Consider the following 18,167-nt stretch of genomic DNA (forward strand, 5'->3'; position numbering starts at 1 on the left):
GAATAAAATGATATTTTTGATTTAGTTATTCAAATAATACAAATCAAGGTAGAAGTGTTACAAATTTTATTTTTATTGTGAATTTCATTCAAAAACATAAATTTTTGACAAATTTAAATTTATTTGAAAACAGTTAAATTTGGTTTTAAACAAACTTTTTAATAAAATTATATATATATATATTTAAAAATCTCATTCATTTTCATTTAGCAACATCCAAATTTAATGTTGATTTAAATAGATAATTTTCTAGAATATATTTTAATTATATATATATGTATTAAAAAATTTAATAAAAAAAATTGTTCTAAAATTTTTTAAACTTTTTATATATATTTTTTTAATTTAAAACTACGTGTTTTTTCATTTACTTTTGTTTCATTGTAACTTAATAGCTAAAAAAAAGTTTAATGATTGTATGTAGAACACTAATTAATTTGTTTGTGTTTTATTTTATGTATAAATATAAATAAAGAAAAAGGTATTTGACTCCCAAGTTTGAACTCCACAATTGGTTTGGCTGCTTCCTCCTCCATCACTCCCACTGAATATCCTTATGCCTTGTCCATATATATATAAAAAGTAATAATAATTAATATTATCTATCCCCATCTGCATTGCTTCCATGTTTGGTTTATTTATTAATTAGTGAATTAAAATGTAGGATCCAGAGAAACACATAACCAAAGCCAATATATATGATATTTGGTCGGGTGTTGCAGTTGGACATCATAAGTACCCAAACCAAGGCGGTCCATACCAATTTTCATGCCACTTATCAGACATTTCGGAGCCTAGAGAGAGAAATATACACAAAGATCTTTAGAGAGACAATAAGGGCTGGCTGAGAGAGGACTATTATTACTTACATCGGGTCTGCAAGTTCCACCATTCTTCTTCTTCTTTCTATGATTTATGATTGCTTTTTTCAATTCCTGTTTCTCTTTTCTTTTGGACTCCTCCTATTGCCCCGGCCCCACTCAATCGCTTATTTCAATAATCAATTAACTTATTCAAAACTAATATCATTGTTGTTGAGATATTTAAATTGATACTATTATTATTATTATTTGTAGTTAATCGTGGTTAATTATTTGAAACTATTATATATTCTCATAATCCAATGCCTCCCTCCTCCCTTCAATTTATGTGAAATCTGTATAGGAATATGCTTGGTGTTTACCTTATAAGTTCATCTTTACCCATCTAACTTGTAAATTCCAAAGAGAAGGTTTGTTTTTATTTAGAAAGATTTAAATTACAATTTTATGGCAATCTAAAAATTCAATTGTAAACACCCAGCCCCACAACAAGACAAAACAAAAACATTATCAAATAAATGCACTTGAATTAGATTATTAAACTGTTCATTAAAATAAATAACTTGAAGACCATGAATAAATTTATACTCCAATAACTACTAGCCAAAATTCAAATAAAAAAAATGAATTTATGCATGATTGTCATTTGAACAAACAAAATTAGCAGTCTCATCATCATACGAGAGAGAGAGAGTACCTTGAATGAAGTATACATCTATACATGGATGGATGGACCCAACCCAATTCAACTCAATTTATTTTGTAATTTTATCGAGATAGACAATCCAAATTAATTATCTAGAAACAAGAAAAGTGTATTAATTAATTAATTAATTAGATGTACTAGAGAGTAGTAGAGTAATGATTTCTTTTCATAGGCGCTTAGAAAATCTTGTGTGGCTGGCTGATGAGCCTTAATTAGAATCTGAAGGAGTACAATTTATAAATGAAGAAGCGCTCAAATGCAATGATCATGCAAAACGAACGATAATCCCATTGGTACTGCAACAATTAATAATTAGCAGACTCCACAGCACACAACACAGAACACAGAAGAGAGAGAAAGAGAGACGACTCTCATATCATCATCATCATTATCATCATCCATCAATATTAAAAACAAAAGCCAATAAGCTTTACACGTGACAAAGAAAGCACCAAAAGCAATTGCATGCGTGTATATAAAAGATTATTCATATCATCATCATCATCATTCATAGCCTCCCTCCCTCCCTCCCTCCCTCGCCCAGCCCAGCCCAGCCCAGCCCAGCCCAGATCTCTTCTTCTCTCTCTCTTCTTCAATGAATTTTCATCTCCCACTAAGCCCATCTTTTTATCCCACTTTCTAAGGTTTCACCATCTTTAGCACTCTTGTCTCACGAGTTTTTATGATTAAAGCCTCCTTCCCTTCTCTTCCCTTCCCTTCCTTCTTTATGTGAATTTAATCAAACCCATCTCTAATATTCTTTAGATCATTTCCCCAATTTCTATCTGTTTAATTTGTGACTGCCTGCCTGCCTGCCTGCCTACCTTACTGTTTGATTCCGTTTGGTGAGTAGAGAAAACCCTTTTTAGCTATATAGATTCATCTTCCAACGTTTCAAGTCGTTTTCTATGTAACAGTGGTCTTGTCACTGAACAACCGTTCATATGGTGCGAGCAAGTGTGGTTAAATTTAGGAGTACTTTTAAAGTCGACGTTTCTCTTTCGTCTTGTTTGTTTGTATCTATTCCATTTATTCTCTTCTTCTTGAGCAGTCATTTTTTGTCTCACATTTTCACAAACTATTGCACACACACACATCAATATGTGTCGTCTCTTTTCCTTGGATTTATTCTCATGTCTTGTGATTTTCTGTGCTACTTTGGTTTTGGATTCATAAGAGACAAGCCCAACTTATATATATATATATATTATTATTAATGGATTCATTATTTATATCATAGTTAGTACATACAACATACAAAGACTTTTAAATTCTTAGAAGAAGAAACACATTCATTTATTTGGATGACGGCTAGCTTTCACCTAATTTTGTTTGTTTGATTCAATTATAACTACTGGTAATATTACTTTGTGATCAGCTCCCACCTGATTTCTCTGTTTCTCTATTTATGTGACTCAATATCTTACCTTCAACAATGGATGTTGTTGAAGAAGATTTATGCTTTCTTTTCAAAGGTTTCTTCCCTTTTTCGATTCATACTTTGCTTCACCTTACACCATCTAATGGGTCTTCTTTTTTTAATTTTTTTATTTTGCTCTGTTCTTGGGATATGGAAATGAGAATGGGTTTTCTTTTATTATGGATCAGAGACGGTTGGATCGGGCGACTCTCTTTTTTTTCTCTCACACACAACACACAAAACACAGTAGTGTCACGTACAGAGAGAGAGAGCGGCGAAGCAACATTATTATTATTATTATTATTATTATTATTATTATTATTATTATTATGTTTACTGGTCCACTTTAAGAATGGGTTTAGAGTCCTAAGTTTGAAATATTTTATTGCTTTGTGAAACTTTTGATGATTCGGTATCACCAACTTTTTATTTTTTTCTCAATCTTGATTTGGATTTTGATCTCATCATGCTGACAACTGTTTGTTATCCTCCGGTTTCTCTTTCAGGAGTAGGAGTGTATTAAGCTTGCTTTGGATGTTTGAGGAGGAGGATTAGGAGAAGGAGGGACTTTAACCAAAGAAGATTAGAAAAGCGAAAGAAAAGTTGAGAAAAAGTTGGGAATCATGCCTATGAGGCAAATGAAAGAGAGCTCAGAGCAGCACTTTGTGATTAAGCCTCTCTTGACCAACTATAACACCATGAATCAAGCTCAAAAACAACCTAAAGCCCCCAAAAATGTCAAAGACCCCCAAAACCAAGAACCCAAGACTTCTCCTCCTCCTGCAAAGAACCGCGGAAGGAGGAGGGGACGCGGTGGTCGGAAATCGGACCCGGTTGAGACTTTAATGCGACCGAGTTCGAGACCTTGCTTTGCCGGTTCTGTCCAAATCACTACTACCCATTTACCAAATACAGATGGGTCTGCAGAGGGTAGTAGTAGTAGTAGTAGAAGTCGTCTTCCATGTGAAGTAGAGATGCCGCCGGGCTTTCCTTCTTCGACAAAAAGCTCGAGTTTTGCCCCCAGGCCGGGTTATGGGCAGCTAGGGACCAAGTGCATAGTGAAGGCCAACCATTTCTTGACAGAGTTGCCAAACAAGGACTTAAACCAGTATGATGTAAGCTTTAATTAATATTCTCTTTGCTATTATTATAAACATTAATTTATAAATGTCCGGAACTAAACAAACTAATCCAGTACTGTTCTTTGGAGCATGTGAAGAACATTGTTGCTCTGCTGCAGAGTAATTAATGCAATTCTTTGTCTTTCTTCTTAATGCCATTAAAATTTGGGGCCCTTGTACTGACAAATTTAGGGTTTATACTATTTGTCTTCTTTTGAGAGTTTGAAAATAAATTAAACCCTCCCTCCTCCTCCTCTGTGCCTTTTTGTTTCGCTTGCATTAATGAGCTTTTAATTTTGTTCTTATTGTTGTTACGTCCTCTCTGCATTTCTTCTTTTTTTTTTTTGTTATTATTTTTGAAGGATGTAATATTGACATGTTTACCCTCCTCCTAGGTAACTATAATACCTGAAGTGGCATCAAGAACTGTGAACAGAGCTATCATAGCAGAACTTGTGAAAGTGTACAGAGAATCTGATTTGGGAAGGAGATTGCCTGCATATGATGGCAGGAAAAGTCTATACACTGCCGGTGAACTCCCTTTTACATGGAAGGAATTCAAGATTAAAATTGTCGATGAAGATGATGGAATTACGGGTCCTAAGTAAGCAACTCGTCAATTTATCTTCCAAGTAATATTAACGTATCATTACAACTGAAAAAATAAAATAAATTTGGAAATTATTCTCCAGAAGAGAAAGGGAGTACAAAGTTGTAATCAAGTTTGTTGCAAGGGCAAACATGTATCAGCTCAGCCAATTTCTGGCGGGCAAGCGTGCTGATGGTCCAAAAGAAGCACTTCAAATTCTCGATGTTGTGTTGAGAGAGCTTTCGATGAAGAGGTGAAATTCATTTTAAGGAATAATAAATTACTTTTATAATTGGCTCTAAATGCCAGTCTAATTTAATTGCTGCTGCATGAATGGTAGATACTGCCCTGTTGGGAGATCATTCTTTTCTCCTGATATTCGCAAACCACAACGGCTTGGAGAGGGATTGGAATCCTGGTGTGGATTCTACCAAAGCATTAGGCCTACTCAGATGGGCCTGTCACTTAACATTGGTAATCAATCAATAGAAATGCAATTTTATTATTGTTGTTACTTTTTGTTAATTTGTCTTTTATTTTGAACAGATATGGCTTCAGCTGCCTTTATTGAGCCTCTTCCCGTAATGGAGTATGTTGCCCAGCTTCTAGGAAAAGATGTGATGTCAAGGCCACTCTCAGATTCTGACCGAGTTAAGGTAAAAAAAGAAAAGAAAAATGAGTTAGAATATGTTTGTTTGTCTGTCTCTCTCTCGTGTAATTGGTTTATTTCATGCCAGATTAAGAAAGCCCTTAGAGGGGTGAAAGTTGAAGTAACACATCGAGCCAACGTGAGAAGGAAATATCGTGTTTCAGGATTGACATCTCAGCCAACGAGAGAGTTGGTGTAAGATTTTTTCAAATTGTTCCTTTCATTTGATCTTAATTAATTTTATTTAATATATGCTGCGGGGTTTTCCTTCAGATTTCCTGTTGATGATAATTTGACAATGAAGTCAGTGGTTGAATACTTCCAAGAAATGTATGGATTCACAATTCAACATGCACACCTTCCTTGCCTTCAAGTTGGAAATCAGAAGAAGGCAAATTATTTACCAATGGAGGTGAAGAGCTGCCAGTCCTTTCATAGTCTACAGTATGTTTTCATGATTCAGTTTAAAACGTTCTTCTCTTTTTGTCAGGCATGTAAAATTGTTGAGGGGCAGCGATATTCGAAGAGGTTAAATGAAAAGCAGATTACAGCCTTGTTAAAGGTTACATGTCAACGACCCAGAGACCGGGAAAATGACATCTTGCAGGTATTTTTGTGGATAACCTTTTACCCATTCTTTATGATTGATTGTTCTGTTCTGTTCTATTCTATTCTATTCTACTAAGCATAGAAGAAAAAAAATGAATATTTGGATGTTAATTTATTGGTTCTTCCAATATTATAGGCTGTTCAACAAAACAGTTACGATCAAGATCCCTATGCTAAAGAATTTGGCATCAAAATTAGCGAAAAGTTGGCTTCTGTGGAGGCTCGTGTTCTTCCTGCACCTTGGGTAACAATGCGACAGCTTCCAAACCCTACTGTCTACGTTTCTAGAGCCAAACTAATAATCCTTCTTGTCCATTATGCAGCTGAAATATCATGAAACTGGGAAAGAGAAAGATTGTTTGCCTCAAGTTGGACAATGGAACATGATGAATAAGGTGGGCTATCATATTTGTGGATTTTCCTTCTGTAGGACTTATTTAAACTTCCTGTTGAATCATTTCACTCTTTATTTTTCTTCAATCAATAGAAAGTAATCAATGGGATGACGATTGGACGGTGGGCATGCATTAACTTCTCGAGAGGTGTGCAAGAGAGTGTTGCTCGTGGTTTTTGTAATGAACTGGCCCAAATGTGTCAAGTGTCTGGCATGGTATATATAATATTTTACTTTTTTCAACCAGATATCTCTATGTTTCTTAACAGCTCAGTGACAGTTTCTTCTTCTACTCTTTTCAGGAGTTTAATCCAGATCCTGTAATCCCAATCTACTCGGCAAGGCCGGAGAATGTTGAGAAAGCTTTGAAGCATGTTTATCATGCAAGCTTGAATAAATTTAAAGGAAAGGAGTTAGAACTTTTGCTAGTCATTCTGCCAGACAATAACGGATCCCTCTATGGTACCCTTCATTAAATAGACATATATATGATGAGATTTGATAACTTCCTTTGATATTGAGTAGTTAACTGTGATATATGAACAAGAATGGTGGTTTGGAAATTTTCAGGAGATATAAAGAGGATATGTGAAACTGAGCTGGGTTTGATAACACAGTGTTGTTTGACAAAACATGTATTCAAGATTAGCAAGCAGTACCTGGCTAATGTTTCCTTAAAGATCAATGTCAAGGTTTGTAAATAACGATTTTTGATATTTTCCATGTAATATTTCAGAAATTCCTGATAAATACATTTTGTATACCTGTGCAGATGGGTGGTAGAAACACCGTTCTTTTAGATGCTATCAGCTGTAGAATTCCCTTGGTAAGCGATATACCAACCATAATATTTGGGGCCGATGTGACTCATCCTGAAAATGGTGAAGATTCAAGCCCCTCAATTGCTGCGGTATATTTCTTGTTCTGAAACAGTTATTGCCAAATCACAATGGTTTAGTTTAGTTGGCTAACTTAAAACTTGTTTGGAATAGGTTGTGGCTTCTCAGGATTGGCCAGAAGTTACAAAGTACGCAGGATTGGTTTGTGCTCAACCTCATAGGCAAGAGCTCATTCAAGATTTGTACAAGAGCTGGCATGATCCAGTCCGAGGCACTGTCAGTGGAGGCATGATTCGGTATTTACTCCTTTCCAACTACTTGAGAAGTCATCTCCTAGATATTTTTTAGACAAGCTAGTTTGTTCCTCACTAACATTGGTTTTTGGTTTTGTGTAGGGATCTTCTTGTTTCTTTCCGTAAGGCTACTGGGCAAAAGCCATTGAGGATCATATTTTACAGGTAAAGTATAACAAAATTGAATATTCGCTTGTAGAAGGAAAAATACTCTGAACAATAAGATTTTGATTGATTACTTTATGAATGCAGGGACGGTGTGAGCGAAGGGCAGTTCTACCAAGTCTTGCTTTATGAATTGGATGCTATTCGGAAGGTATTTGTTGTGTCATTTTATGTTAGATTTTCCGGTTTTCATCTCTCTGGCAAGTGGCAAGTAGTAACACTTGGATTTGATGATCTTTCAGGCTTGTGCATCGTTAGAACCAAATTATCAACCTCCAGTTACATTCATTGTTGTACAAAAACGGCATCATACACGATTGTTTGCTAATAACCATAGGGATCGTAGCAGCACAGACAAGAGTGGGAATATTTTGCCTGGTACTCAAATAAATTTAAAACTACTTCTGGCTTTTGTTGTTTTACATTACACCTGCCTATCTATCTACAATAATGTTGTCTTCTTTCTTTTTTTTTTCTCTGCAGGCACTGTTGTGGATTCTAAAATCTGTCATCCTACAGAATTTGATTTCTATCTCTGCAGCCACGCTGGAATTCAGGTTAGGAGAATATTTTTAATCTTGTAAAAAGTGAAATTAAAATGAACATCGTTTGTTTGTAATGTGACAGGGGACAAGTCGGCCAGCTCACTATCATGTGTTATGGGATGAGAACAACTTTACTGCAGATGGAATTCAGTCTTTGACCAATAATCTTTGTTATACATATGCCCGTTGCACTAGATCAGTCTCTGTTGGTAAGCTCCCATCATCATCATCCATGTTGTTGTTTGACATAGCTACCTTTTAATTATATTAATAATTTACCGATGTTATGCAGTCCCTCCAGCATATTATGCACATTTGGCTGCATTTCGGGCGAGGTTTTATATGGAGCCAGAATTGCAGGAGACTAATGGCAAAGTGACCAGAGGAGGGGGAAACACTGAAAGTGGCGGAGTTCGTCCTTTGCCTGCCCTCAAGGAGAATGTGAAGAGAGTGATGTTCTATTGCTAGGAAACATAGAAGTAAAACTCTTTGTTAGAAACATGTCAATCAAAGAGAAGGAGGGAGCCTGTTTGTAAATTGGTGGGCTTGTTCTTGTGGTGTAGGTTTTTTTAGCAATGAGTTGAGTATTTTTAGTTCAGTGGTTACTGGTTTTAGGTAAAATAGAGGCTGCGCAAACCTTTTTATTGAGTACATTCTTCTTCTTTTTCTATATGTACTCTCCAAAATCATCATCATTAGTAGCTAAAAAGGAAAACCTTGGAATGTAATAATCTTCATAACGACAAACTTCAGCAAAATATAATCTTTGTCACAAAAGCTTTAAAATTAAACTGCGTTAGATGGACATTAGTGAGAAAGACATAGTATTAAGGTTCCTTGGCGAAAATAGAGAATGTTGTTTTGTAGGAGGGGACTTGACTTATTTGAGGTTACAAGAACCCATGAAACGGAGCTGCTCTTCTAATAATTCAACATCGTCAGATGATCCAAGATGATCAATTCTTTCATTCAGCAAGTTCTCCAAGAAGCTATCGTCCAAAACTCCTCTTCCTCCTCCGCCCTCCACATCATATTCTTCCTCCAAGTTCTCCAAAAGCCCAATTTGCCCCTCAATCTCCTCTACAAGTTGTTCAATCCCATCAACATGTTCTTGCCCTCCTAATTCAGCAACTTCTCCAAGACCTTGATCGATTCTCTTTCTTCTTCTCTTCTTATTCAAAACTGCCTCCTCAAGTTCTTTTCTTCTATCCTGTTTGAGCAACTGCTGCACAAAACATGGATTCCGCAGTGCTCTAGACAAGAAACCCATCATCTGTCTATGCTTTGTTTCCGTCCCATTCAGTCTTTCCTCCATTGCATCAATATAAGCTCTTGTGTTATGGTGTTGCTGTCTCAGATTTACCAATTCTTCCATTAGGGTCTCCTTATCGCGCCTCAGACCATCAATTTCTGCATCTAATCCGAACCGTCCGACGACCTCAACCAAAGGATCAATGTGAGAAGTAGTGGCTTGATGAGAATGAGATGATGATGATGATGATAATGATGGTGGAGGTGGTGGCGCCTTTCTCCTCCTCCTCCTAATGTTGTTGAGAAGATGCTTTTGCCCTCTCAAGAATACTTCGTTTGCAAACTCCCACCTATCTGGATCGACCTTTCTGAACCCCTGCACACATCATTTCTAAATTTAAAAACACTGAACAAAGAAACTGTGGGCATGCTTGTTTGTTTGTTTTTATTATTATAATAGAAACTACGTACTACTTACAGTTTCCAAATAAGGAAAGGTAGCTAATAAACAATTGTTAAAGTTATAATAGATGATGTCCAAACTGAGAAACCCATTAAACAATTGTTAAAATTAAGTTTCGAAATTTAGAAAGGCATTTTAAAAAGATGCTGCGAGTGGCAAATGAATTAACTTACATAGGTGTTGAGTTGCCTAACAAAGCTAGAGAAATTGTTGTGCTTGAAGTAGTTAGGAAGTAGAGTGATGGCAAATGCATGTGGATCCCAGACAACAAAACTGTTGTTACCTCTGCTCCAAGAGATCACGTGGTTGGTGCTCGAATCGTCCACCATTTCGTATGTTTTTGTTAGGAATCGAGGAGGAGGAGGAGGAGGAACCGTTTCATGAAGTCTCTCCATTGGCATTGACATTGGCAATGTCAAACTACATTCCGTTTCCTCCTTCTTCACCGCAACTAGTGATAAAGAAGGATCCATTTTGGAGGAGGATAGATCTGCAAGACTGCAAATACAAATTATATGGTTGATCTCGAACTTGCCCAACTGAGACAGCTATATATATATGTACTAGTTAATATGGTTTTCATATATAGTCAAACAATATAAGAAAATTGAGGGACAACATCATATGATTGAATTGATGTAAACACAAAAGCACTCGAAGAAGAAGATGAAGAAGAAGAATGATAAAAGGATCTAGGACAAGTTTCTGCCTTTGGAGTAAAGTAGTAAGTTAGAGAAACCAGATGGTTACTAAAATACTATAAAATAAGGATGATGGAAACAAGAGAAAAGTCCATAAATGGAAGGTGGGTGAGAGGGAGATAGAGCATGGAGAAGTATTTTATTTATTTATTTATTTATAGTTTTTGTTGTCATAACTATTATGATTATTATCATCTATCTGTGAGAGTCTGAGAGAAACATACAGACTACACGCCACGGTTTAAAGTGAAGCATGCAGTATTATACAGTGCCTGCCTGTCAGATATCTATCTATCTATCTATCTTCCTTCTTTTTAATTAAATATTATTATTAATAAATTCATTAAAACAACTCTCTTCTTTATTACTATCTCACTTTTGTAGTCCCTTGATTTCAAATCTCTTTCTCTTTAAATTTTGGTTGGTATCCATATCCTTGCTTGTTGAATCCCTTAGCTATATGTATTAAAGCATTAACACTGTTGAAGACAACAAAGTAAGGATGATTATTATATTGTAAAAACCCAGGCTTAAGAAAATGCAACGAAACATGTGCCTTATTAAACCAAAAGGGAGGGAGGGAGGGAGAGATTGAGACTATCCATGTAAAAACTATAATAATAGTTTAATTCAGAATTGGGTCTTCAAAGATGATGCTTGTAGAAGATGACAAGTAGGACCATTATTGAGACAATGATCAATTAACAACAAATCAAATTCCCCAACAACAGTGTTGTCCTACTTCAATCTCTCAATATTTTTTGTCTGAAAAATTATCACTCGGCTCAATTCATCATCTGCTTTCTCTATTGTGTCTCTCTTGCATAAAAAAACTAGAATGAATGAAAGAAAACATACGCATGCCCAATAATATATCATATGTCAACAAGGCAGCAACACCTTGTCTTATTCAAATATATAGTTATATTGTAATTTCAACAAGTGTATAAGCCACATATCATCATCACCTTCATCAAACAAAGGGTTTTACTACTCATTAATATTACAAGACACACAATGTTGAAAACCAGATTTCAAGCTGCAGCATTAACGGCTGCTTCTGTCTCCAAGAATGCTTCCGTGTATTGCTTCCTGAAAGTAAAACCCAGCACCCACTATTTAGTTTGACAGAAGTTGGAAGAACAAGTATACACACATAATGTTTTACCTCCTTTCTTTCTATTGATTTAACATAAATACCTGGCAGGGAGATGATCATGAGGGCGATTATAGGGTGTCCATATTGGATCGCCAATGAATAGCCTCATTGCCTAAAACAAAAATTTGTCAGTGTTGGTAAATAAACAGAATATATCATCTCATTGAAAAGTCATAAAGGAGTTACCTTGATGTAATTGTCTGTATCAAGGGTAAATCGGTGATAAATCCCAGCAGGTAAGACAATCATTCCCCCCTTCTTCACCCAAACTCGAATCCAAGCTTCATTGCGATCCCTCACATCAAAATAGCCTTTCCCATTACAAACAAAGACCATACATTATTATTATTATTATCTATCACAGACTACAACTTGATCACAAATCTCAAATTCAGAATTCATTAAAATCATACCACTTCCTGCCACACAATAGCGAATCTCCTCATCAGTATGAAGATGTTCTTCAAAGAAGTTCTTGATTTTCTCTTCATAGTTTGGAAGCTTTTCTGGACACACCTCACAAAAATCCTGCAAAGAAGGTGTGCCGTTCAAGATCAAGAGAAGAAAACCAAACAATTCTAAGTTTCAATCTATGGGAGTCCTAGGAAAAAACAATAATAATAGAAATTATGTTCACAAACCACGTAGGAATATCCACGTTCTTTACGAATCTTCTTTAGTTCTTCATCTGTTTCATAGTTATCAGCATCCAAACTCCAGCTAAGAACTCCAAGTTCTGGATAAATAACCAGAGCTTCTCATTATTATGTACAGACAAACATACTACTTGAAATTTGCAATTGTGCATGTAATATGATACCTGCAAGCTGATCAAATGATACAAATTGCTTTGGCTCCCGGTGATGTGGCAGCCTCTGGTCTTCATCACTGTCATCCATGTACCAAGCTTGTAAGACTTCCTCCCTGGCATCCTGCAGGAAGAAACAAGAGACGTTAAATGAACATTCACTTACATACTTAGCATGTCTAGAACAAATTTGTCAAAATAAAAAAAAAATAAAAAATGGAGAATCTATTATTCATTACTAAAAATGAACAAATGATGCAGAAGTAAATAGGTGATTATTAATTTCAGAACCTAACTAAATAGGGCACACACGTCAATGTTCACTTGCAATAATAAAATTCAGAATGAGGGCTTCAAACAGAACATTTAGTCTATTAACAAAAATACTAGAAATGACAAATCATGCAGTTGTTTAACATCTCTAACAAAATATCGGCCCTTAAAAGATATCATAAAAAATCAGTTGATGAATGCATATATCTATTCCACTAGAGGTGGCACGGCACTTATGTAATGCCTAGCTAGTAAATGACATACACAAGGAAGATTGTTTGCTAGGAAGCAAGATAAGATTAGATCCTGTCATCTATACAGAAATTCTAAAGCTTTCACAATGTAATACAAACACTATTTGAAATATCAAGGCTCCAAAGAGAAACAGATACACAAACCAAGAACGATTCAAGACTTGGATATCTCAAGAAGCAGTCTAGGATTCTGAATGATTTGGTAAATAAAGCTAATAATTAACTAATTTAAGAATGAAACTTGAAGCCAACAAAAAGATCACGATCTACTGTTAAACCAATTTAACTTTCGATGATAAAACCACCCAAACACGTTGATTCAGAATCGAGTCGAACGAAGATAGATAGATTAATTAGGACTCGGATTGCATACAAAGAAAGAAAAGGGAAGTGGTACAAAAAAATGGTTGATTTCGAGAGGCGTACGTAACAGGAGCTTCAACCCTAAATATTGAGAAAAGCATAATCCAGGAGGAGAGTAAGGAAAAATAATTCACCTTGGTAGCTGAACCCATCCTTCTTCCTTCTTCCTTCTTCCTTCTTCCTCGCCCTTTTGTCAAAATATATATATCTGCGCTTTTCTTTATCCTCCCTCCTCCTCCTCCACTGTGTGATGGGTTCAGAATAAAACGGGGAAAATCAAAGTCCCGAAATCCGATTCCATTCATATTGCTGTTTTCACACACATCCGGAAAGACTAATCTGCCCTTGTTATATTTTGTTGGATTTGGAAAATTATTAGCTTTTCTATTCGGTTTCATTATTATCATGTTGGTTGGTTGGTTATATCAATTAACTTTAAAGGAGTAAAGTACGATTTTACCCTCAAACTAGTTTTAAAAATTAATATAAAAAATTATCAAGGATTACAATTCTAATGTAGAGGCTTAGGGGCTCGCAGACCTAAATCCTAACTGAAAAAAAAAATATAATAACAATAAAAAAAATAAAATAAAAAAAAAAAATTGTTAATACCTACTCATTTCTTAAAATTTTCAATATAACACAATTTTATCTAATTTTTAAAAAAAAATAATAAAACTTACTTTTCTAACTTTTTATTCATAATTTTCTCGTTATTCTTTTAAGTCACCCCAATTCTAAATCTTGGGTCCGTCACTGCTACAATAAATATTGGAGCATAAGTAGCGCAACCCGGTTCTTCTTGACTAAGCCCAAGCTCGTCCAAAGGGTCCTCACATTCCCTCTGAAATAAGAGGGAAGGTAGATTGTGACTAAGTCGAAGCTAACCTTTTGATGTATTTAAAAAAGCTCGGAAGATTAAGTGTCCTCCCTGCGAATTAAACGACGTTGTAGAATAGCCTCTGCAGATTTCGCAGCTACCCCCGTTGGAACCAATGAAGCAAATGATTTACTCATCGTATCATCCGAAGAAACGCCTTTTTTGCATCTGAATCCTTCACTTCATGTCTTCTTATGCAATATTTTCATACATTTTTGTCGGGAAAGCACGGATCTTTGATGCCAAGATCTTCTAGGGGTGGAGCCATTAAGTGAAGGCTCGACTTTTATTTCAAATTTTGAATTAGTTCAGCTATATTCTTTTTATAATTTGTCTTTTTCTTTTCCGAAATACTATTTGGTATTTGACCTAACAAGATCTCTCCGATTTAATTGGACTAGTTAAGTCCGCCTTGTTAGGATTCCCTTTATGCAGAGATCTCTCTTTAGCGAGCTTTCAAACTAGTACTTTTTGTAATTGACTCTATAGCTTCTTCAATAAACGTTGGTTCTTCGATTAAGTTTTGAATGACTTTCTAGTCAGATCGTTCCTTCATTTTGGCTGTTTGATTTCTTACACTTTCTTTGTGGCGAAGAAAGGAGGTGACAAAACTTATCTCTCCATCCGACTACAAAATGTAAAAAATATTCTATAGGCACATCAACGGAAGTGTGCATGACTTCTATTTTTACTCAAGTTAATGTGCCTCAAAATCACTCCTAGACTTGCCCACTAACAACAGCCTCCCTCTCCTCCTAGGGAATGGGAACTTCGACTGTGAGGAGTTGTCGGCTTAACCATGTTATCTCTATGTGAATCAACTCTGCAAACAACACCACATAAAAAATTGTCTTTTCATTTCAGACTCACTTGCTCACTAGTATCACATGAAATCCTTGGGGAAATAAAGAACCAAAACTTCATGAACATATTATATGAATTAATCTCTATCTCTTTTTGAATCATTCTTTCCTTTCTAGACGGGATTGTTGAAGAATGACATTCTTTGGGCTGCTTTGATTTAATTTATTTGTAACTTGTTCATTTGCTGGCTAAATTAATGCATTTGATATTATTAGAATTAATAATGCTAAGTGAGTAAGTGTGTAATGGGATTAATAAGTGGCATAAAGAAAGAAAGAAAGAATGAGTGTATGTATGTATGTATGTATATTCATGAGCTTGATTCATTTTGATTGATCCCCACCCACCACCACAAGTAGAGTAGATATTGATGATGTAGCTAGCAGCATATACAGACAGTTTAAGTAATTGAGGCTCATAAAGAAGAAGAAGAAGAAGAAGAATATTGAAGTAGTAGTAGGCGGCGAGGTGAGATGAGATGAGAAATGAAAGAATTAAAGTGATTATGAGGAGTGAGGTTGCCCCAGTTTATGGAGATACAACTTCCTAGCCGGATGTTCCTCCTGCGGACGATTGTAGGCCGTCCATACTGGCTCCCCCACGAACAGCCTCATCAGCTGCACCAATTAATTAATTAATTAAAATCTACCATCATTATTTGAAAATTCATTAAGTAATTACCTTTACGTAGTTAGAGGTGTCCAATGTGAATCGGTGATATATCCCGGCTGGGAGGACGATGAGATCGCCGGGCTTCATCCAGATTCGAATCCAACGGTCCTGCTTGTCTCGTACATCAAAATATCCACTCCCTCCCAGGCAGTAACGAATCTCCTCGTCCCCGTGTATGTGCTCCCTGTAGAAATTCTTCAGCTTCTGCCAGTAATTCTCCATCTCATTCTCTTCTGCTGGACGACACAGATCCAACACATCCTATATATTTACTTTTACTTTTTTACTTCTCCATCCATGCATCGACCATATATATATATAATTAATATTAATAATTACCATGTAATTATATCCCCTGCTCTCCCTTATTTTCTCCAAATCTTGGTCCTTTTCGTAATTCTCTGGATTCAACTTCCAGTAAAGGATTCCCAGATCTACCAACCAACCAACCAAATCTCTGTTAACTTCGAACTTTATGAAAGAAAAAACAACAACCACCATGCCTCCAAAATTAAGTTAATATTATTACCTGCCAAGTATTCCAGAGACACCAATTTCTGGGGATTCTGATGATGAGGAAGCCTCTGATCTTCTTCTTCGGTGGTGGTGTTCTCGTTCATAAACCATGCCTGTTTCAGTTAATTTGTAACTAATCATGTATGCTTGCTTACTTGCTTGCTTGTTTGTTTCTCAATCACATCACTAATTAATACAAAAAAAAAAAAAAAAAAAAACACATCTAACGGCCCTCAGCTTAATTAATATTAATTCAACTCACTCACCTCGATTGCCATGGATATGGATGTCGATCTTCAACACAATTACTTGATGAGTTCCTGCTGTGCTGCGCCCCTAGAGAGATGTGGTGGACCTTATTAAAGCCTCCCCTCATGTCATCTACAATCAAAATTTAGGGTTAGTTTGATTCACCTTAAACTAGCTTATTATTATAAGCCAATTTGCTTTACTTAATAAATTCCTACAATTATTTTAACTAATCGTAATTTACTTTTAATATTTATTTCATTACTTATTTATTTTTAATATTATATTTAGTTTTTTTTGTTTAAATTACTGTATTTTATTCATAGTACTTAAATCATTTAAATAAATTATTTCATATATATATATATATTAATTACTTTAATAAAGAAAGAAAAAATACACTTAACTAAGAATAAAATATAATATGACAGATTATTTGTATATAATATTTAAAATATATATATTATTAATATAATTGAATATGAATTATTTATTATTTATGATTTATAAACAAATATTTAAAAAATTAAATGGATAATATTTAAATAATATATTAATTAAATATTATTACAAATATAAAATAAATAAATTAAATAACCTGAACTTATAAAACATACTAGCCTTAAACTGAATTAATGGAGGGAACAGGTTGAATAAAAAATAAAGATTATTATCTCAATGGAGCCACGTGTACGGCAGCCTTGTATCTCTAATCTCAAATTTTGTTTTTTCGCTGCTTCCACCTCTCAATAATTCAATTTTCTTTTATTTTGTTGTCAAAAATAAATTAACATTAATTATTATAAACTTTTATTAATTAATTAAAAATATTATAAAAATATATGGTTACAACGTTTATTAAATTTGGTGTTGAATTAAAAATAAAGTGTTATTAGCATAGTTGGTTAAAGAGCTGTATTTATTTTGTTAGACTATGAGTTCGAAACATACTTATAGCATCATCCATTTACTCTCACATGTATATCTAAATTAACCACCACTTTTGACCCTGACAATCTGAACACTTTCCTAATTAAACATTATTATATATTATATATATATATATATATAAATAAAATAAAAAGAACAAAGGTAATAAAAAAAAAAACTTGGAAAAGTCTGCACACACTAGGCTATGCTTTATAACATGTCCGTATTTTAAGTCAATAAAACACCGATTCTCATCCTAAATTTTATTTTATTGCTGAAAGTTAAAGTTACTAATACTCATATACAGATACCGTATAGACGTATGGACTACGGTGGGTTTAAGTCCTATATTTATTTATTTTATTTTTTAAATTATAAGGTGATCGGGATAGGGAATTTGAGAAGGAGATTCAAGAGAACGTGAGAGATAATAAAGTTATTTATTTTATTTGTTGAAATAATTAAAAAGTGTGAGGAAAGAAAAAAATTATTTTATTTTTTCAGCAAATCAAATTGTTCACGTCATTTTCTCTCTCGTTCTTTCTTCAAAATTTCCTCTTAGGTATACAATGGTATACGTACCCATGTACCTATTAAATTTGGGGTCGGAATCGAGTAATAAAAAAAAAAATA

At 34.7% G+C, this 18,167-nt stretch overlaps 3 protein-coding genes across 5 annotated transcripts; 1 reads left to right on the top strand and 2 right to left on the bottom strand.

Annotated features, from left to right (window-relative positions):
- Positions 1-3,445: 3,445 nt before the first annotated feature.
- LOC124913736 (protein argonaute 10) lies at positions 3,446-8,821 on the top strand. The gene is made up of 21 exons (XM_047454149.1): positions 3,446-4,062; positions 4,464-4,672; positions 4,761-4,910; positions 4,998-5,131; positions 5,204-5,313; positions 5,395-5,501; positions 5,580-5,718; positions 5,797-5,913; positions 6,052-6,159; positions 6,239-6,310; positions 6,403-6,525; positions 6,612-6,771; positions 6,880-7,001; positions 7,082-7,219; positions 7,302-7,444; positions 7,544-7,606; positions 7,694-7,757; positions 7,849-7,984; positions 8,090-8,163; positions 8,234-8,360; positions 8,444-8,821. Exons 1-21 carry the CDS (start codon positions 3,571-3,573, stop codon positions 8,617-8,619), a joined length of 2,964 nt encoding a protein of 987 aa, XP_047310105.1. The 5' UTR covers positions 3,446-3,570; the 3' UTR covers positions 8,620-8,821.
- A 30-nt stretch (positions 8,822-8,851) lies between these two features.
- LOC124913737 (heat stress transcription factor A-6b-like) lies at positions 8,852-10,502 on the bottom strand. Its single transcript, XM_047454150.1, has 2 exons — positions 10,039-10,502; positions 8,852-9,778 (listed from the first exon to the last, which is right to left on the bottom strand). Exons 1-2 carry the CDS (start codon positions 10,336-10,338, stop codon positions 9,032-9,034), a joined length of 1,047 nt encoding a protein of 348 aa, XP_047310106.1. The 5' UTR covers positions 10,339-10,502; the 3' UTR covers positions 8,852-9,031.
- Positions 10,503-11,409: 907 nt separating this feature from the next.
- Positions 11,410-16,754, bottom strand: LOC124914681 (1,2-dihydroxy-3-keto-5-methylthiopentene dioxygenase 2). Of its 3 annotated transcripts, XM_047455274.1 has the most exons (10): positions 16,622-16,754; positions 16,369-16,468; positions 16,179-16,273; positions 15,849-16,100; positions 12,546-12,657; positions 12,367-12,461; positions 12,139-12,253; positions 11,912-12,036; positions 11,767-11,837; positions 11,410-11,658 (listed from the first exon to the last, which is right to left on the bottom strand). In XM_047455274.1, the coding sequence occupies exons 1-10, from the start codon at positions 16,631-16,633 to the stop codon at positions 11,601-11,603; spliced, it is 1,035 nt and encodes a 344-aa protein (XP_047311230.1). In that variant the 5' UTR covers positions 16,634-16,754; the 3' UTR covers positions 11,410-11,600. The 3 variants fall into 3 exon arrangements, with proteins under 3 accessions (XP_047311230.1, XP_047311231.1, XP_047311232.1); XM_047455275.1 differs by lacking the exons at positions 15,849-16,100; positions 16,179-16,273; positions 16,369-16,468; positions 16,622-16,754 and adding an exon at positions 13,558-13,715; XM_047455276.1 differs by lacking the exons at positions 11,410-11,658; positions 11,767-11,837; positions 11,912-12,036; ... (1 more) ...; positions 12,367-12,461; positions 12,546-12,657 and adding an exon at positions 15,440-15,784.
- Positions 16,755-18,167: the final 1,413 nt, after the last annotated feature.

The sequence above is a fragment of the Impatiens glandulifera genome, chromosome 9 (assembly GCF_907164915.1).
Source record: "Impatiens glandulifera chromosome 9, dImpGla2.1, whole genome shotgun sequence".
Lineage (NCBI taxonomy): Eukaryota > Viridiplantae > Streptophyta > Magnoliopsida > Ericales > Balsaminaceae > Impatiens > Impatiens glandulifera.